Source organism: Tuber melanosporum, assembly GCF_000151645.1.
Source record: "Tuber melanosporum whole genome shotgun sequence assembly, scaffold_53, strain Mel28".
Taxonomy (NCBI): domain Eukaryota; kingdom Fungi; phylum Ascomycota; class Pezizomycetes; order Pezizales; family Tuberaceae; genus Tuber; species Tuber melanosporum.
Genome location: NW_003299099.1, coordinates 240,786 through 262,378, shown reverse-complemented (window position 1 = coordinate 262,378; position 21,593 = coordinate 240,786). Strand labels below are relative to the sequence as shown.

The window sequence follows — 21,593 nt, the reverse complement described above, 5'->3', positions numbered from 1 at the left end:
TTTTCCCACCTGGCTCCAAGTTCATTTCTGAAACCTGTGGTGCATCATTGGCATACTTTAAGTGCAAGCGTGCATTATCAAATGCAAATAGAGCCTTACAGTCAGGAAATTGTGCTTCAAAGGCGGGAATTGCTTTTTCCACAATCTGATTGAGTAATTTGTCACCATTCCACCATTCATTCCCTCCATGCTCCATGATGACACAAGCGTTTCCTTCACCAAGTCGTCCAATTGGTGTCAGAAAGTCCGAAACATGCAGACCCTGGCCTCGTCCTTTTTTCCGCAATGGTTTGTGCTCTCGATGGATCCAAATATAGTGTTTGCCATCATTTGAGTTGAAGGTGCACTCATCTTGTGTGACAAGTATTAGAGGCTGTACTTCCTCCGACAGGTGAAGAGGATTAGGAATCTCATTCAGATTTTCATCCCAGTGCAGAAACTGCTCCTTTAAGAGTGCCATACGGGGCAGAAAAATATTGTTGCGATAGTCTTTCACATCCTGGCACTCATGGCCATCATTGTAAATTCCCTTCCGATACTCTTTGTATTTAAAACCAAGTTTGCGCATCTATCTTGCAGCCGTGGTGGAATTTATTGCCTTTTCTACATCATGAACAACATTCTCCATTGATTGATTTGAAATGTCTTCATCATCACTGGGTTCCAGGGTTCGCCAGTGGATTACAATCGCATTGGCCAGACGGTGAGAGGTGATTTCTATAAAATACTTTATATTAATTCTGTCTTATTGATTAGTAGTCAAGAAAGGGATCTATGAACTTACTATCGCCAGCTTTCAAAATATATTCACAGACTGCCAGTATAGTCTCTGCATCATCCAGTAACGAGATAACCTTTTGATGTCTTCCTTGCCTTGGCTCTGGGATCTGGCGCTTTGTAACCCATAATATCTCATGTCGCATAATCCGCTCCACAATTCTTCTTTCCCATCTTCCTCCATCTGCCACTCTCTTAGCAAGCTTCTTGCTTGATCGCAATTGAGGTAACACTTCTGTAAACAAATCAGGGCCCTTTAGTACTGCCTGTTCTTGCTTTACTTGTAGCTTTAAAAACAGACACACTTGATAGTGCCATAAGAATGAGAAACCAGAAGGTCTATTCTTGGATTTGCTGTACCGTTGGGAAACCTTTTTCAATATTGCCTGATAGGAATCTTGTAGAATCTTCAACCGTCGAGGGCAGGCCTGATTGTGAAACATGCGACGATGAGGCCATGCTTGATAATCTAGCTTTAACTGAGCAGAAAATTCAGACTCAAGCTCTACATTTGCTAAAGGGCTATCCAACTCAGATACAAGTAGATCAGGAACTATTGGGCAAGGTGCTACTGCTGCTGGAACATGATTGATGGCCCGTCGTTGTCGGAGTTTGCGCATACGTAGTGCACTTGGTATTATAGCCTTTGGCTGTCTATTTTCTGCCTAATAATTTTACAAATCAGCATTTCTAGCAAGGGAAAAAAAGAATTCAACAACAAACCTCAGCTTGACTTTGTCTCAATCTGGCTCGTCTTGCTCTGGTTTGAAGGGTGTTTGGATTTACAGAATCCGGTCGGCTTGCACATGAGGGGCTCATTGTATTAAAATTGTTGACTTGAGGATCAAAAGTAAGGAGAAGTTTTAAAGAAGACTTGAACTTTGTGATTATATTACTCTAACATAGGAGAATTAATGTAGGAATTAAAACATATAGTATCATACAAAATATCATCGGTTGAGCCCTAAATCTGACCTTTCTACTATCCTACTGCAAAAATTTAGATGGAATACCCCTAACCCTGATTAAGTAAAGCGTCACATTTTGAAACACCGTTGGTACACGTTCTTGTCACCTCACACCATACTAGTATAATAGTCTAGGTAGGGGTGGGTGATTACCGGGCGGAGGGAGCTGGTAGTGCTGGTCATGGGTCATACCCGCGCTTGGGCGGGTACAGTACAGTACATTCTTTGGTTTGGGATGTTGTGCTCGAGTATTGTCTGTACTCTACTCGAGTACTGTAAAGCATAGTGGTATTATTACATTGCAGACTGGCCAACTAATCCAACTTCATTTTCCCCTCTCTTCTAACTTACACATTCAAACCGGAAAATGTAATTACAGTACAGTAAGCGAGTGCTCTATTATGGAAGCCTGGTCATACCCGTAATATGCTAGAATACAAAAGTGATTGGGAAACCTATCCCATGACTACAGGCGCAGGTACCGCCTCAGCATCAGGTTCCCCTGGCGCATCCTCATTGCCGTCATCTGTGTCCTGAACGCCGTTTATGTTGCCGATGCCCAATATACCCCCGCCGTCGTCGTCGTCGCCGATCCCGCCCATCACGTCGTCGTCACCGCCAACACCTGCCCCAGTGCGGTGCGAAATGGCGGTTTCGTTGAAGCGGTGGCTAAAGGCTACTAGATCGTCGTCCACCAGGAGGCCGTCTGTGTCCTCGGTTTCCGGGGGTAACTTTATTCCTGAGCCGGGGGATATCACTGGGATGTTATCCGTTTGAGACGGTGCGAATGACTTGTTGGATATCTAGTGATCGACGTTTAGTAAATCATTGTTGTGGTGGATGAAGAGATCATTAGTGACCTACGTATTCTGGATTGACTTTGTATGAGTGTCCTTCTCTGAGTAGGCGGCTCTTCCTTAGCGCCGATTGCAGGGACCCCTGTGCTTCGGAACGTATATCACGGTCCTCGAGGGCGGGGTAATTACTGTCCTGGTTAGAAACAGTTGCATTCCCAACAACCAGAATGCTGGGTACTCACTTGCTTAACCACTCGAAGATTGTCTTGGCCTGGCTGCCTTTCTCATCTCCGATCGCTGCGATCGCCCTCACGATCATGTCCTCCCAATTCGGTACTCCGGTAAGTGTCATGGGTTCCCCACCTTCTACTTCCCCGGGTGCGCTATCCCCATTAATACCCGGTGTCTCCTCATCCCCGTCTTTCCCTACTGCTGTTACGCTCGCCGTCTTGATATTGGCTACAATGGACTTTGTTTTTGGATCGTACAAGGGCAAGTCTGGATGCGTCTTTTCGCAGAAAAATATGAGCTCCACAAGACTTGACAGTGGTAACGAAGCAAGATACGTCCTCTTCTCGTCCTCCGTGAGGTTCTGCCCACTAAGGCCGGTGGATAAGGGTCGCTCCTCTCGCTTTTTACTACAACTCGTGCAAAACCACTCCGCCTCAGCAACAGCTATCACCAGGTCGTCGATTGGCGGGTCGTGACAGAGCTGGTGGTATGGAGTGTTACACCCATCGCAGAAGACAATCATGTTAGATTGCGGTGAATGGCCACGCTGGCAGATTTTGCATATTCGTGCATCGTGAATGCGACGGTACGGCCCGCGGCGTCGGGACGGTTGCTTCTGCGCGGGATTAAAGTGCGCTGGCCTATGTACCTTTCTCCCAGACTTTGTCTTGACGCCTTCCATTGTAAACTCTTCCGATGACGCACCCTGTGGCCATTAGCTTGTGTAAATTCTAAAGCGAGGGAGGTGACCGTACATCACTCTCATCCTTAACGGGGACGTTGCCAGTCTTCCTACGCCGGGTGCCCCTCCCAGAGCCACCTCTAGCTCTAGCCCTTGCTCCTCCTTTTGGCGCCTGAGCGTTTTTCGGTGTGAGCAGTTCCGGCGATTGACTTTCCGCTAATTGTGCGTCTAAGGACCCGGAAGCTACCGAGATTCCCATAGGTGTCTGTAGTCCCGGAGGAGGAGGTGGGGGTGGTGGGGCCATTTGCTGCTTCTGACGAGTCAATACGTGCAGCGTTTACGGAAAAGTAAGCCATAACATACCCAATGCTCTAAGTTCTGCCGTAAAACCATATCGGTGTCAATTGTAGAGTCCATCGGCTCTGCTGTGTTCCCGTCGTGTTGGGGGGTTACTGGCGAAATGGTTTGTGACTCGGTCATGCGGCGAGGAATTGGGACGACGGGTCTGGGATTGAAGTAAGGACTTCCGGTAGGGTAAGAGTTTCGAGTTTTGAGGTGCACGGCAGGCTTGGTGGTTTGGTCGACAAGGTGGTTGAGTTGATCCGGATGCCGCATGGGATAAGTTTCCCCAGAAATTAATTCGGGCGTGTTGGCCGGGTAACAACATATCTCATAACCAGAATACCGATAAGTACGGTGCCGGTATGTCAGCATTCTTGGACACCATCTGGAGGATCAGGTTGCTGAAACATTGTTCAAGAAGTATCAGACCTCACAAACCGGAATCCGATCCTTTTTTTCACCAGGGTAATAGTTTGGGATAGGGGTCGATCACTTGGTTGATGGGAAACTTGTCGTTACCCACCTCATTACTGTTAAATTGCTGAAGATGCGCACCCGCCCGAGTCAATATAATGGAGGGATAAGGTGGATAGCCTACGGATTGAGTAGTGATATATAGCGATTAAATACACCGAGAAGACAAGGAAATACAGTAGCTAGCGTGCTCAGTCAATCTCAGACGCTGTATCCGGGACCCTCCTAGAAGTAGTAGCATTCCCCATAAAATGCCACTCTGGCACGAATGCCTTAACTCTGAGCTCACTCCCCTCGACATCAAGCTTGAACTCCGGCACTGTCTTACCCTCCCTCTTCCTCCCATTCTCCAAGTCCGTCATAATCTCCAGCCTGCAAAGCGCCAGCCCAATATTCCCGACACCCCGCAAGAACTTCCCAGCACTCCGTCCGCTCTCTTCCAATTTGCTTATGTTGAGGGTCTCCCCGGGTAGTAACGGCGCGAGGTCGAGGTTGGGATCATAAGTGAGTTTTTCCGGCACAGGATCTTCAGGGCGGAAGAGTTGAACGGGGAGAACCCGCTTCCGCACAACCCCCGTGTGGTGCGTCCGGATGGTCAATTCCTGACCGACGTAGCAGCCCTTGCGGAAATCCACACCACCCATGTAGTCCATGTTGCTCTCTTGCGCTATGTTCCCGCCGTTTAGTATCTCGTTTTGGCCTTCTGGAACGCCGTGGAGCATTCTTCGAACGTTGTAGACCTCGACGTCTACTTCTACGCCTATATTTTTACCACCGAACACGGCGACTCGCTTTCCGAGATTGGGTGCCCGAGTATCCGTGCACCCAATTTCGCCGAGGCTCGTGGGTAGGAGTCGGTGGTCGTCCCAGATTGCCCACATGTCCCATTCACCCTTGGGTATTAGGCGGGAGTGGAATTTTGAGGAGAGTTTATACCGTCTTATATGATTGAGGAGCGCATCGGCGGATCTTATGTCGCATTCTATGAAGAAACCAGGTTCATCTACCTCGGGCCCTTTTTTGGTGGGAGGACAACCGGGGGGTTGGAAATTCTTTTGCTCGATTTGGGCGCGCCATCGGTGGTTGCGGTTCGTCGGGTATATGAAGATGTCATAGAGGACTTTTCCCTGATATCGTTAATATGAATACAAGTACACTCCATATAAATACGTACTTGAGCATTCAGAAAGGCAGAATAAGTGCCCAGGCTATCGGATTGCATGGGAATATCTCCCGTGGTTAATCCTTGAAGATACTTTGGTGCATCTCTCCCGTGGATTTCGATAAGTTGCCGGTAACGGGATAAGTTTGATATACCAGTTGGCGGGGGGTGGGGAGGGGCCGTTGAAGAGGAATACCCCCGGCGAAGGCATGGAGTACAGGTGTATGGAATCCGCAGAGGCATGTTAGCGCTAGAGGTAGGGAAAGAAAGAAATTGAAAATAAGAGGCGAACGTCTTCAATTCTAAACCAAGGAAACCAAAAAATCCTGACAATGTCAAAAATGCCTGCTGCCAAGACTATGGGTCTTTCTAGATTCCCCTGGACGGAGATATGATACCCTAGGTTTTGTATGTTACACTAATAGCAGGTGTTGTATGAGCCACTCGTGTAACATAAAAAAAACTTTGGGTGCTTTACCTCCGTACACCACGAAACCGCCAAATAATTGATCAAATTCCGCACGTAAACCCGAATGGGGGAGGTGGTGAGTCAGTCACTGATTGGATATCACATTTGCGGTTGAAAAACAATCACGCTCACTGCAACTTGGGAACCGTTTTTTGTCGGGACTAAACCGCATAAGTGAGAACCCATCAAACCACTTAACCAAGACACTTGAAATCCGCCATCTTGGTCATCCCTGTAATCTCCGGCTTCTAAGTCAAAACAATTTTAAGAAGGATTAGTGGTCTCCTAACATGGTATAGCCCAAACCACTCGATTGTATTGTATCTGTTAGGCGAAGACAACCTGTATAGACTCAGAGTTGTTTAAGCCAACCAAGATTCATTTCTATAGATGGAGATTGTCTAGGAAAGCTTGAATTATACTCGTTTTGTTTATGACTACTAAGAGTAAGGTGAAGTAGGTAAAGTAGGACAGAATTGTAAGAACAATATTATATTATTAAGATCTCTTCTCCATTGCTTGATGATGCTTAAAAGCTTGGAAGACACTTTAATATTTATATTCCAAGTCTGAGTATTCGTGGACTACATCTATCTGTTATACAAACTACGTACCTCTCTGATTATAACTTGCAATGTTTGGTATTCTTCAATGGCACAAACACCTGGAAACCATGAAAACCACCATACTCTCTTCAGTAATTACTATTTTGTTAATTAGGAACTATGCTATTCCCGATAGTAATTATCCAATTTTCAGAGTCATTAGACTTATAGCGTAGTTCTCAAGTTGAACTGAGTTGACCCCAATTGTCTCCCTTATCAATGAAATAATCAGTTTCATTTGCAGGTTGTATCTGCAGAGATAGTTGTAAATTCAACCTTCTTAGGTCGCTGACTTTAAACCTGCATAACTCCAGATCCAACCAACAGATATCTTCCAGATAACTTTCTATTAATTCATGGGTAGCCATTCTACTGGATTGGTAGATAATTCCTCAGTTGGTAACTTTTAATTACTTTGAATAACATGATTTTAGTTGTCATTTTAGTATTGGGAATTCTTCCCGCAACTACAATGCCTCCCTGAGCCCGGTTGTAACACTCTGTGAAGTCCATTGACTTCTATTGTAATGTTTCTTAAAGTTCTAGACTCTTCTAGTTATCTTAGAGTAGGTGCGAATGTATTCATTTCTCGTAGTGATTCTTGAACATTTCATACCATATCTTTGTATGAAAACATCCTGTTACCTATGACTTATACCAAAAATGTTACATCTTTGAAACTTAGTAACTCTCTGAGTAGTTGATGGATTTACTCTGTTCCACTTCTCTGATTTAGCCAAAGGTCCGCTCCCATATATCTTGAGTACAGGATCAGGTCAGACAAATAGCTGAGACATATATGATATTATTCTTTTACCTTAAATCCTGTAGCATTATAGTCACAGGACGTAACCAAGATAGATATGTATAATGATGTGTGGGCCCTTAAGGGTGCTGGAAGAGGGTGTTGGAGACGAGAGATTCCAATTCCAAGTGGGATTACCCTATTTAGGGTGGTTCTTGGATATCAGATCCCGGTGCTCCTAACAGTCTAATTAACTATTATTTTACTACTCTTTTCTGAATTGACCAAGTGGCTAACTTATATATTGTACTAGAGGTAGGAAAAAAGTCTGTTGAACTCTGTTCTCACAGGCTGAGTTTACCATAAGTATGTGAGTTGCCTGCATATATCATTGGTGGGTTTTTACGCAATTTGGTAATGAAAAAGGTTTGTCGAACTCTTGGCATTATGCTGTGTATAAAAGAAAAGAAGTATATTTACAATTTAATCCAGTGTAGTATTGTTCCCTACTGCTATTACAGTGTTGGGCGGAGACAATCTGATAGATATCAGAGTTGTCTATGCCAACAAAGATTCGTTTCTGTAGATAGAGATTGTCTAGGAAGGCTTAAACTTCACTTGTTTCGTTTATGACTACTAAGAGCAAAGTAAAATTGGTAAAGTAAGTAGAATCGTAAAGACAATATTATATTGCTACGGTCTCATCTCTGTTGCTTGATGATGTCTAAAGGCTTGGGAGGTACTTCAATATTTTTATTCCATGTTTAAGTGTTCGCGGACTACATCTATCTATTATACAACTATGTATCTCTCTAAACATAACTCGCAACATCATGTATCTTTCAAAGATGCTAATACCTGGAGACCCTAAAAGCCACCACACCATCTTTGGTAATTACGATATTGCTAACTAGAGATCATATTGTTCCCAATAATAATTATCTGACCATTAGAGTCTTTAGACTTATGGCCTTGTTCTCAAGTCGAACTGAGTTAGCCTAAATTGTCTCCATTATTGATAAAATAATAAGTTTCATCTACAGGTTGTATCTGTAGAGGTAGTGTCACGAATGTGGCTTAGTGAGGAAAGGGTTTTCACATGACGCATAGTTATGAGTCACAGGTACATTATTGTTTCACACATAGGACTCATTAGGGTCATATGATTTGTTATTTGTGGGATTTGTGATGCTTTCGCACATGGCTCAAGTATGAGTCATGGGACATGCGCCTGACAAGTATGCCTTACGAGTATGCCTTGCGGGTAAGCCTTACGCATATGATTTATGTTTTGCACATGACCTTATTATGAGGTCATGGGTTTCGCGCATATGACTCAGTCGAGTCATATGACTTGTTTATTGTGTTATGATTGGTTTATGAGTTTTGTACATGACCTCGCTATAAGGTCATGGATTTTGAGCATGTGATCACTTTGGTCATATGATGAGTTTGTGAAGATTTGGTTTCGCACATGTGACCACTTTAAGTCACATGACTACGGGCGGGAAGAATACTATATAAGGAGGCCGATGCGGCTGTGGAAGATAGGTTCTTCACGCTTTGTTCTAAGTACTTTTCCTCGTCCTTGCCCTCACTTCGCCTCGAGCGTTTCTTTCGCCGTCATGATGGGCCTTGATGCCTTTGATTCTGGGGGAGATATCTGAGTTCGCTCAGTAGTTTCTGGGGTCTTTGGTAATATTGAGGTCTGTTAGGCGTTGCGTGGCGGATAACTTGTTTGCGTCTCGTTTCGTTGGACTGGTTATCTCACTATACTAGCACTTCGAGCACTCATCACGGTCGCTTCCGAGTCCCTTTCGGTAAAATGTCTACGGCTTCCTGTCTATAGTCTACTCGCAGGTTTCGCGTTCGATTGGGGGGATTGAACATTGTGTTTGGGGGGATCACCCGTGTCGTTCTTTGGGCCAGCTCATGTCTTTTGTTGGGTTTTAATGTAGTCCTTAGTTCACGCGATACAAAACGCCCTTGGGTTAGACTGATGACCTTCCCAAGTATCAACTCGTCGTACCGGCCGCATCATTTCCTCAAGGGAGGGGGCCTCGCCGGCCCCTCCCTGCCTCGTTACTTTATGTTTCTACGGTCGGAATCCTACGATATTGTTTATCACCGCTCCCTTGGAAATTTTGTCCTTGCGGCATATACGGTGGTTCAGTCAGGTGTCACCTCCTAGCTACGGTGGGGATGGCTTTGACCCTGAAAAACCTTACCCCCTGGAGTGGTTTTTCTTTGCTGCCTGGTGTGGTGTGGGACGATTGGCTGCCAGGCACTCGCGTTGTCTGTGAGTCTGGGTGGTTCGGTTGTGGTCTGTGGTTGGCGGCTTCACCCATTGCAAGTGGGGCCTACCTTCTGTTGGTCTGCTTCTGTTCGTTCGCCCTTCCCCTTCTTGTCGCGTCAGTTGGGGATGCCTCTTGCCCGTTGTTCGGTCCGTGCCTGTTGCCGGACCTGTGGGGCTGGCTTTGGCTGGCTCTGCTTACTCTTTCCTGACTCGGTTGGATTTTGGTTCAGCTGGGTTGGATGGTGTGGCTGGTGCCGGCGCCTTCGGGTGTTGGTGCTGCCTCCTTTGTGGCTCCCGGCTGTGGCTGGTGGGCTCCCCTTGGCTATATGGTGCTGGGGGTTGGGGCTCGGTTCGTGTGGCCAAGATCAATGGCTGCCTGACGGGGCTGGGTATAAGCTGTCCTATGGCCGTCGGATGGTTAATCTGTCTGAGGGGCTGGGGGGGCTGGATGGGCTCTGTGGTGTCTGGTGTGTGGGGCTTGGGGGGGGCTGATTGGTGGGGGAGAGGCACCTGCGAGCACCGGTCGGGCATGCGTCAGGTTGGGCGATGTCTAATTAAGTGTTTCCGGACCGGTTTGGGCTGCTGGGCGAAGTTGCTGAGTGCTGTAAAGCTCCCTGGCGGACCGCTGGACTGATGGCCACCTGTGCGAACAGCGGGTTGCGACCACCTGGTTGGACTTGTTTGGGTTCTGCCTGCTGGGTGTTGTGGAAGTTTGTTTGGTTTCTTTGGTTTGGCAATGGGCATGGCTGGCAGGGGCAAGGCACCATGGGTGGGAAATAGGCCCCACTGACCTTTTCGGTCTGTCACCACCTCTATGTTTTTCTTTTGTTTATGAGTTTGTTTTGGGGGACAGGCAGCGGGTACAGGTCCTCCTCACCATTACGCTCCACGGAGGCACTTGGCAAAGAGGGTTTATAGGGTCGACGGCCTGGCATACGGATGCGAGAGGCGGACATGTTGGTCACCTCCTCTCTGCCATTGTGTCGCCTGTAGTTTATATTTTGGTTTGTTGTTAGTTTTCTACTGTGGTGGAGGTGTTGCGGGACCGTATTTACACTGGGTGGTAGTGGTTTTAATTTTGTTGGACGAGGAACCTGGTTGGGTGGGTCTCTTGCTCGGCTTGGGCTACGCTTGGAGCTGGTTGGCTTCATACCAGAGTGGCTATGGACTTGAAACGGGGAGGGCGCTGGGTTGTTTGATGGTCTTGTAATTAGTTTCCGTGCGGGCATGACTCGGGGATGGCAGGTGCGGGACCGTAGACTTAGTTAGCCTAGGATTAGTGGTATGCTGGTTAGCAGTATCCCTGTGCCGGCGGGGGCTCGTCATATGCCAGTATTGGCAGTACGAGTTTAAATAAAATTAGATTGAATTCTAAGTACTTTTCCTACTTATTACTTTAATGATATATAAAACACCTTTACGATCTTTATCTTTATTGCAACAATATCATTACTCCAAGAAGCCCTCGTCACGAAGACCTGTTAGAGGAAAGCTTATGATAGGTGTTTCCGATAGAAGACAAAGGTCTTGTACTATTGGTAACATAGACAGAGGCCTAGAGCTATTGTAAGACAAAGAAAGAAGGAGACAGAAACGATAAGTATCGTTCCCTGTCGCCAAGAACTAACTATCTAGAAAGGGATCATTATATTACAAAGCGTCACCTAGTACGACGCCAAACAATACAAGACGGCATCTTTCAACCAAGACCGGGAAGGAGATATTGACATCGACGATCAAAATCTTAATCTAGGAGGATTCAGCAACGCCGTTGATCACGTCTCAGCAGAACCCTTGAGAGCAGCAAGCCCAGTAACTCCAGAGAAAGGATCACCAGTCGATAGCTCTCGTGCTGGAACTCCACGACCTGAGAGAATATTGGGATCCGCAGTACCTGGGCCACCGGCCCCAGCCGCTCCGGCACCAGGAACCAGCATACTTGGAATGACTGAAAATCAGTTTCAGGCATTTCTCGCAGCCACGCAACTTACAGGACAAGGAAATGTCCAACGACCAAAAGCAAAGGAGCCCGTCACATACGAAGGAGCTGAAGATAAGCGACGAATATTCTTAGCACAATGCGAACAATATTTTGCTGTTAAGGGATATGGAGAACAACATGATGAGATCAAGATTCCATATGTGGAATCTCTGCTCAGAGGACTCGCAGGGCAATGGATCATGCCTTTCCAAGATGGAAGGAAGCAGAGGGAATGGGTCACATACAAAGAGTTCAAGGCGACACTCTTCGAACAATTTGGAGATCCCAACGCCAAAGAAACAGCAAGACGAAAGCTAGAAAAACTCAAGCAAGGAAAACAAACATTTTCAGAATACTGGAACGAATGCCGACTATTGGAATACGAGGCCGAGTTTGATGATATTACTCTCTAAAGCATCCTCCTGAGAAACTGCAGCGAGAGACTCCAAGAAACATGGGGAATCTCTGACCTGCGCTATACGACAGCCGAACGATTTGCAAGATGGGCAATAGATAAAGAAAGTAAATTAAATCATGGATTTGATAGCAACTCGGAAAACACTATAGTACACAGAGTGGTCCAATCATCCAGGAATGTGGATGGGACCTTCAAACCACAAGCACCTCGAGGAGAAACCCGAGCATTACCACCTGGTGAGCCAATGGAGCTAGATAAATCAAGAGCAGGACCGGCTCTGAACCTGTCCAAGGAAGAGTACGCCAAATGGAGGAATGGGAAACTCTGCCTAAGGTGCGAAAAAGCAGGACATCGGATATGAGAATGCAGAAGCCGACCGGACAACGGATACCAAGGAAACAGAGTTGCTGGAAATAATCGTTTCCAAAATCAAAGAAGAAGCAACATCCGCGAAATGATAGCGGAAGATTCACCGGCGGAAAACGACCAGGGTCCCCAGTAAACAGTGGTCTGGGAGACCCAAGATGTGGACCTGGAAAACCCATCAAATTAGCAAACTACTACACAGCACTACACACACAAAGACTGGAAGAAGATGGAGATCACATGATGATCAAAACGAAGATATACAATGAAGAAAACAAAGAAACAACAATATCTGCAATGCTTGACTCTGGGGCCACCGAACACTTCATCGACAAAGAAATATGCGACAAATACGGCCTCCACACTAAACAAGCAAAGAAAGCAAGACAAGTCTACTTAGTGGATGGAAAGCCCAGCGCTATGGGTCCTATAACCCATACGGCGACAGTACCTAGGGACATTGACAGCCATAGGGAAACGGCAACCTTCCAAGTAGCAGATCTGAAAAACCACGAGATAGTCCTAGGGATGCCATGGTTACGAAAGCATAATCCGACGATCGATTAGAACGAGAACCAGATGACCTTTACAAGTGAAATATGTGCGACACAATGTCTCAACAGTTCGCCTGTGGTCTACTCGACACCAATACCGGAAGGGGAAGAAGAAACTTTGCATGCAAAGTTTGCCAAGATTGTAACCGGTACGAGTACTTGGTTATTGGTTTTGTTTTATATTTTGTTTTAAGTATCGCTTTGATACTTGGTTTGTTTTAAGTATCGTTTGATACTTGGTTTGTTTTAAGTATCATTTGATACTTGGTTTTGTTTTATGTTTTGTTTTAAGTATCGCTTTGATACTTAAAGAGTTTTTACCAAAGTGTATCGATTGATACCTTTGATTAGTTTCGTTCATGCTAGACATGAACAGATTTGTGTATTTAAAGACCGCCTGTTTCTACGATAGAAAGGGCAGACTTCGACAGACAGTATTTCAATATACTTGGTTGAACGGTTACTTCTTTGTTCTCAAGTACACCCTCGAAGCCTCCTTTAGTTCTCAGCTCTCGCCTCCTCTCTGGAAGAGCAGGCCACCTGCCAGCTATCGTATCTAATACCGATAACGTGATTAGCACTTTGTGAACACGTTACATTTTTTTAACCTCAGCAAGTGGTTAAGAACCTGTCCCCGGATTTAGGCCTGATCAACCTATCGATATCCACCTCAGAACGCTAGTGGAGAGAAGCGGCAGAATCACAGCACATTCGGCTTCATCTCAAACCCAAGATAGAGTCTTTGACGACCAGGAGTGGGAAGCAAATTCCACGGCAAGACCTTACAAGGAAGAAACAACCCCGACGCTCTGCTAAAGAGCCGGGCGATGCTGCAAACACGGAAGATACACAACCTCCACGAGAATTCCCTTCTACTCCAGCAAAGAAGCCTTTCTTTGAACCTCCGAACGACCCCGAATCTAGTAGCGAATCAGATATGGCTAGCACAGGAGGAGGGCCTTCTGGAGGAGGAAAATCTCGGGCAAGGCCTGAAGAAGAGGAGGTTCCCGCAGCATTTGAACCCCCTAAGTTTAAACTCCACCTCCCAGCAAAGTTCACAGGCGAAGGGAAAGACCTCAAACCTGAAGCTTTTGAACGATGGGCAACAGAACTCTCACACTTCCTACTCTTACAAGGAAAAGATGTGGAAGACCCTACAACCGGACTTATCATTGGATCATTTTCTGAAGGAAAGGCAACCGACACATACCACCAATGCTATAAGGATTTCGGCGGTAATGTAAGATTAAGAGGATCTACAGTTCTCGATTACCTGAAAGGACGATTCCAATCCTCTATAACCAACGACCTCCTATACAACAAATTCAACCAGCTCCAGCAAGTTAACGGAACGTATGTCAAGCGAATCACCGATGTGGCTACGGACTTAGTGATGTATAAGGACCAGATGGAGAGAGGAAGTATCTCCAAATACATCCTGAAGCGACGATTCTACAACACCATGCACCCTACCCTCCGGCGAGAAGTAGAACCACTCGAGGAAGATGGCGATGATATTGCAGTAATAATTGCAAGAGCAGAACGAAAAGACGCCATTCTCCATGAGACCAAGGCCTACAAAACACAGACATCCTCTAGTAGGAACAGCCAGCCACGACACAAAGCCTCCAGCAACTCTGAAGATGATACCCCACGGGTTTTCAAGAAGAAAACAAAATCCTCCAAAGAATCGAGACGGCAAAAAGGAGAATGTTTTGAATGTGGAAAAACAGGGCACATGGCAAAGAACTGTCCTACAAAGAAAGGAAAAGGAAAGGCAATTAAGCAAGAGGCGTCGGCCAACAATGTTGAAAGCGATAACGCCCAATCCAGTGAATATGAAGAGATCGATATCGGATATATCGATGTGGAATACAACAATGTTTGACCTCCAGCTACATTCAAAACACACACCACTCTAGAAGGTACTATCCTGATCAATGGTAAAAGGGCTCGAGTCCTATTCGACACTGGCGCAATCGGAAGAGATATGATCAGTAATGCCTTTGTCTCTGCCCATGGACTCCCGACCCGAGACCTTAACCAACCCATACCAGTCAATATGGCAGTTAAGGGATCACGATCCACAAGCCATAAAACCTGTAGTGCCACCATTCAACTTGGTTCTGCAGTCCTACCCCCCCAGGAAATGCTGGTTGGAAACTTAGCCAAATACGATGCCCTAATAGGCATGCCATTCCTGAATTGCCACAAAGTTATAATCAGGTGTGGGGAATCAACTATCGATTTCCCAGAGCAGAAGGTTAGAGTCTCATGCAAGCCAACAAGCGGAGAGTACCGAGCCGCAGTCTGTGAAACAACTACCCAAAAACTATTGGATGAATACTCTGATGTTTTTCCTGATGTTTTTCCTGATCAAGTACCCGAAGAACTACCGCCTATGAGAGAGGTGAACCACCACATCCACCTTCGAGACCCCTCCAATCTCAAAAACCAACCCACCTACTCTATTCCTGACGCATACAAAAGCCCACTTTGTGATTGGATCAACCAACAACAAAGAAGAGCAGTTATCTACCGGGCAGAAGCCCCAGGTGCCGCTCCTAAGTTTGTTCAACCCAAAGCAGATGGAAAAAGAATCCGCCCCTTGGTTGACCTCAAGCTATGGAACGAAAACACAGTTATGGACAGCTCCGCTATCCCAAACCAAACCCAGATCCTAAATCCAGTTGGGCGAGCTAGATTCCGAAGTAAGATTGACCTAAACGATGCCTACTTCCAAACAAGGTTAGACCCAGAAAGCGAACGCTACAACAGTTTCAAAACACCATTCGGAAGTTTCATTAGCCGAGTTATGTTACAAGGTGATATGAATGCGCCCGCCACCTTTATGCGAATTATGGAAAACCTCCTAAGCGAATACCTCCACCATTTTGTTTGAGTCTACATTGATGATATTCTCATCTTCTCGAACACCGAAATAGAACATGCCTACCATATAGGATTGGTTTGTACCAAACTAAGGGAAGCTAAATTCTACGCTGGCAGAAACAAATCAATTCTGTTTGCCGATAAACTCGATATCCTAGGACACGTTATAGATGATGAAGGAATACACGCAGCCCCTGGAAAAATAGCTTGTTTAATGGAATGGTCAACACCCCGGAATCAAAAGGAACTCATGCGATTCTTATGACTAGTCAACTATATTTCCCAGTTCCTCCCACACCACGCCACTGTGATAGTGCCGCTCACAGACCTTACCGGCAATGCAGAATTTGTATGGACTCACACTCATGACCAAGCCTTTACCAACATCAAGGAATTGATTAAAAGAACCAACGTTATTCAACCTATCGACTATAGTAAACCAGAACCCATATAGCTGATTACTGATACATCGGATGTTAGAGTTGGAGCATGGGTTGGGCAAGGGGCCTCCCATGAAACGGCAAGGCCGGTGGCATTACACAGCAGGATGTTCACTAACTCACAGATGAACTATGGAACAACAGACAAGGAAGCCCTTGCTGTGATTGATGCTCTCGCAGCTTTCAACCACATCCTCATGGGCAATACCTTCACTATTATTACTGACCACCAACCTCTCACTAATCTTAAAACAGAAAGGATATCTGGAAGAAGAAGAACAAGATGGATAGGCGAAATCAGCAAATACGATGTAAAAATTATCTACATCCCTGGAAGAACGAACTATTTAGCTGATGCTCTCTCCCGCCTATATGAAAATCAAGATATCGCAGACCCCCCTTTCATTCACGACCACACAAGACAAAGCGAGGACAGCCCTGACGACACCTCCTATGAACAAGAACCTTCGATGGCTACCGCCAGCTCTGCCACTCCCTCCAATCCTTTCTCTTACACCATGTACAGTGCTGCCGGAACAGAACGAGGAAAGGACATTGATGAAGAATGGAAAGACAATTGCACGCTCCGTAGCACACCTCCTCACCAACTTGAACAAAGCAGACTCCACTGGTCCCACTGTTATCATGACACCTGCCCTTTTCACCAGACTGAGATCAGGTTCGGCAACAGATACCAACGACCGTACTATATGCCTGCTGACGATTCCAAAGACACCAGCTTCGACACCGTAGAAGGAGTAGAAGAGATGATCAATGAAGATAAATTGACCCAACCTCCTCATACCCTTAATCCTGTTCCAACACGATACCAAGGTCTTGAAGAACTCGAACAAGCAGCAGCCTACATGGATGCAATATCCTATTTACAACCCCCACAGGCAGCCCCGCCATCCTCTCCTCCCATAATCGATTCACGACCACTATATGGCGGACCCTTACGAGTATACAACAATGAAACCATTGTCTCGGTCATACCCCCTACTATTCCCGAGCATCGGCGTCAACTCTATGAAACCTTTGAGGAAGAGGAAGCCCCTATCGAACCAACAAGAGGATCCCTAATCGAGGATGAACGAGATGTTAGATCAACTACAGAAGAATTAACCTCCTCTTTCCGAAGCCAAATGATAGCTGGATATCGCCATGACCCGATTTACTTCAAAGCCATGGATAGCTCCAGGCATGGAGATCTTGCTCCCTACAACATATCAAACGCAGTGGTCTATACCAGCACCCGTTATGGTGAACATTGCCTGTACATACCAAAGGGCCATATGTTCAATGGAATAACTATTAGAGAATATGTCATATCCGAGATTCACAACAAAGGACACCACAGCGCGGACCGCAACCTTCAATATGCTTCAGAATATGTTTACTGGACACAGATGCGCAAAGATTTCCGAGATTTCGTCAAATAATGTGAACTCTGCTAGGCAAACAAGGAGCGAACACAACTACCTGAAGGAAAGGCACAGACCCTCCAACTACCATGTGAAATATTCGAATCATATGCCATCGATTTCGCAGGACCATTCAACAAATCCGCTGGATTTGACACCATCTTAGTAGCTGTGGACCGATTTTCTGGATATACCTGGCTCATTCCAATGAAAGTTACCGATTCCTCCAAAGACACCTGGAATAACCTCCAACGTTACCTGTTTACCCCACATGGGTACCCCTTATCTATTGTCAGTGATGCTGATCCCCGCTTTACTGCTAGATTCTGGAAGCAAACCTTGACCTCCCTCGGAATAAACCACATCATGGCTGCCCCAGGACACCATGAGACTAATGGCCAGGCAGAACGAAAAATCCGCGAGGTTAAGACCGGAATTAGAAACTTGATCAATGAACGACAAACCAACTGGGAGCCAGCTCTTGTTGAACTCGCTTCATATATCAATGTCGGATTTTCAGATACCTTGGAGATATCGCCATACAAGGCAGTCTTTGGCCGCCAATACCCTCTCCTACATACAACTCTATTCAAGACCTCCTCAGTCCCTGCCTCCGACGACCACTTAAACCGCCATCAAGCAATTCGGAATGACACTTTCCAAGCTGTTAAGGCTGCCCGATTCCGCAGCACCACTACTGCTCAGAAGCGACGACGCAAACATGTCCCTATTCCTCCAGGTGATATACTCATGGTACATGGAAACATGTTCATCACCAATGTTGGACGCAGCAAGAAGCTGCAACCCCGATGGCGAGGACCTTTCAAAGTCTTATCCTTTGACGAACATACAGAGAACTACACTGTCCAGATGGATGGACGCATGTATCGCCGCAATACTGCAGTATTCCACGCATCTGCGGTCAAACGATTCCACCCAAATGACAATTCTAAGTTCCCTGGAAGAACCCACTCTCGACCCGAACCTATCATCATTGAGAAGAAAGATGAATGGGAAGTTGAAGAAATCCGAGACCACCGCCTTTGGCATGGAAATGATCAATTCTTAGTCAAATGGAAAGGATATCCAACGAGCAAAAACAGTTGGGAACCATTGGAAGGACTAGAGCACGCTATGGATATGGTGAATGAATGGTGGAAAGACAATATGCCGAATGGGTCCCTTCCCCCAACAATCAACTACATCACTATGTGCTAGACACCCACGATGCCAGAAACTGAGCGATGGCATGCAGAACTCGAAACTAGAAATGGATTTTGGGCACCATACTTTGAATCGGAATTCGAGAGTAGCGATGAGGAGAATCAAGCTATGGAGCAGGTCCTCTACAACTTTATCTAGTCACCAATTACCATCCGAATACCATAACGATGTCAAACTATGTGGAGCTCAATGTGAGGCAGCGACAACAGGTTGTTGGACTGTTGTTGAACCGCGATGTTATCCAACTTGAAGACTACTTCGAAATCCTCTGGATTGACTACTGTCCTGATTGCGATCATGCTTGGGTTGATGTACAGCACGAATCTGGTATTCGTGACTACTGTGATTTAGAGTTCTTCGAGTCTAAGTGTTTCCTTAGGGTTTCTTCTTGCCCCTGGTGTGATACTTATGATGAAGAATTTCTTGCAGAAACTGAAGCCATGAGTTTCTCGGAATCCGCTTTTAATGATTATTAGGTTTTGTTTGTTTAAACAGTTGTTTTGTTTTAGGGAATGTAACCGGCAGGGGTACTTGGTTATTGGTTTTGTTTTATGTTTTGTTTTAAGGATCGCTTTGATACTTGGTTTGTTTTAAGTATCGTTTGATACTTGGTTTTGTTTTATGTTTTGTTTTAAGTATCGCTTTGATACTTGGTTTGTTTTAAGTATCGTTTGATACTTGGTTTTGTTTTATGTTTTGTTTTAAGTATCGCTTTGATACTTAAAGAGTTTTTACCAAAGTGTATCGGTTGATACCTTTGATTAGTTTCGTTCATGCTAGACATGAACAGATTTGTGTATTTAAAGACCGTCTGTTTCTACGATAGAAAGGGCAGACTTCGACAGACAGTATTTCAATATACTTAGTTGAACGGTTACTTCTTTGTTCCCCAGTACACCCACGAAGCCTCCTTTAGTTCTCAGCTCTCGCCTCCTCTCTGGAAGAGCAGGCCACCTGCCACCTATCGTATCTAATACCGATAACGTGATTAGCACTTTGCGAACACGTTATAGAGATGCGGCATGATAAGAGAGTCCAGATACAAAGGCTGGACCAAGAGGCAAAAGTGCCTACCAAGGGTTCCAAAGGGACAGCAGGACACGACCTATACGCCAACGAAGGAATCAAGATACTGGCCAACGGGCAGGCAACTATAGCAACGGGAATAGCCATTGGACTCCCAGAAGGCACCTATGGACGGATAGCACCCTGCCGTGGTCTAGCGGTCAAACATCGGCTCATGACCATGGCAGGGGTGATCGACGTCGACTATACAGGAGAAGTCAAAGTGGTCCTGGCCAACCTATCCCAAGAGGACTATCAAGTCCAGAAAGGCGATCGAATCACACTGTTGATAATCGAAAAAATCAACCAAATAGATCTGCATGAAGTAGATCAACTGGAAGAAACCACAAGAGGAAATTAGGGATTTGGAAGTACAGACCAAAGCCAGCTCAATACAACAAAAAGAATTGAGATCAAAGAGATCACAGCACAAGCCTTTGGACGGTACTATCGAAGAAGAGATACCACAGAAATTCTCAAATGGACATACGAAGACGAGAAGGCAGTTCTAGCAAAAATCAACATCAGCACAGAACTGGCAATCCAGGACAAGAAATACCAAAGCAAAAAAGAATGGAAAGAATTAGTTCCAAAAGAACATCACCAATTCACAAATCTATTCCAAGAAGAGGAAGCTATGGAGTTACCACCTCGAAGACCAGGAATCGATCACGAAATTCAGTTGGACGAAGATGAAAAAACGGGAAAGACAAAAGAGATTCCCTGCAAGAGGTTATACCCCCTAGGAGAAGCAGAACTTGAAGAACTTAGGAAGTACATCGAGCAAAACCTAAAACGAGGATGGATCAGAGAATCTTTCGCGTCAGGAGGATCCCCAATACTATTCGTCAAAAAGAAAGACGGAAAAATAAGACTTTGCATGGACTACAGAGCCCTCAATTCGGTTACCAAGAAAGACAGATATCCGCTACCCTTGATTGGAGAAGCACTGGACAGACTACGTTCAGCAACATACTTCACCAAACTCGACATCAAAGATGCATACCATAATATACGCATCAAGGCAGGAGACGAATGGAAGACTACATTCGCCTCAAGATACGGAATGTTCGAATACTTGGTTATGCCCTTCGGGCTAACCAATGCACTGGCTTCATTCCAGAGATGGATCAACAAAGTACTCAATAAGTACCTCGATATAGGTTGTATCGTATACTTGGACGATGTACTCATATACTCGGAAAACATACAGCAACACCAAAAGGATATCAGCAATATCATGGCCGCAATACAAGGATTAGGAATGAAAATTAAACCAACAAAATGCGAATTCCATAAGGAAGAAACAGAATACCGGGGATTTATCATCAATCGAAATGGGGTCAAGGTTGACCCTGTTAAAACAGCAGCCATATGGGATTGAGCCAAACCAAACAACAAGACAGATGTTCAATGCTTTATGGGATTCTGCAACTTTTATCAAAGTTTCATAGAGGGATTTAGCAGGCTTGCAAAACCACTCTATAACCTAACCAAGAAAGACAAAAAGTGAGAATGGGGAGAAACCGAACAAAAAGCATATGATGCAATACGAACGCATCTAATATCGGCACCCATACTGGTTCATTTCAACCCAAACAGAAGGATAATGATCGAAACAGATGCCTCAAAATATGTATGCTCAGGCATACTATCACAACAATGCGACGATGGAAAATGG

The 21,593-nt window shown here is 45.5% G+C and overlaps 2 protein-coding genes; both read right to left on the bottom strand.

Annotated features, from left to right (window-relative positions):
- Positions 1–2,118: 2,118 nt before the first annotated feature.
- On the bottom strand, positions 2,119–4,070 carry GSTUM_00009168001 (uncharacterized protein; the record flags this gene model as incomplete). XM_002840528.2 has 6 exons in its annotated part: positions 2,119–2,548; positions 2,610–2,730; positions 2,785–2,807; positions 2,856–3,479; positions 3,529–3,765; positions 3,819–4,070. The coding sequence occupies 6 exons, from the start codon at positions 4,068–4,070 to the stop codon at positions 2,201–2,203; spliced, it is 1,605 nt and encodes a 534-aa protein (XP_002840574.1). The 3' UTR covers positions 2,119–2,200.
- Positions 4,071–4,384: 314 nt separating this feature from the next.
- Positions 4,385–5,770, bottom strand: GSTUM_00009167001 (uncharacterized protein). XM_002840527.2 has 2 exons: positions 5,446–5,770; positions 4,385–5,398 (listed from the first exon to the last, which is right to left on the bottom strand). Exons 1-2 carry the CDS (start codon positions 5,674–5,676, stop codon positions 4,463–4,465), a joined length of 1,167 nt encoding a protein of 388 aa, XP_002840573.1. The 5' UTR covers positions 5,677–5,770; the 3' UTR covers positions 4,385–4,462.
- Between the last annotated feature and the right edge of the window lie 15,823 nt (positions 5,771–21,593).

What these genes read in the sequence shown, in the direction of transcription:
- GSTUM_00009167001 (XM_002840527.2), bottom strand. Translation starts at nt 5,676, where the DNA reads ATGCCTCTGCGGATTCCATACACCTGTACTCCATGCCTTCGCCGGGGG. An exon ending in CTGCCTTTCTGAATGCTCAA is followed by an intron (nt 5,399 to 5,445) that starts GTACGTATTTAT and finishes TAACGATATCAG; the next exon opens with GGAAAAGTCCTCTATGACAT.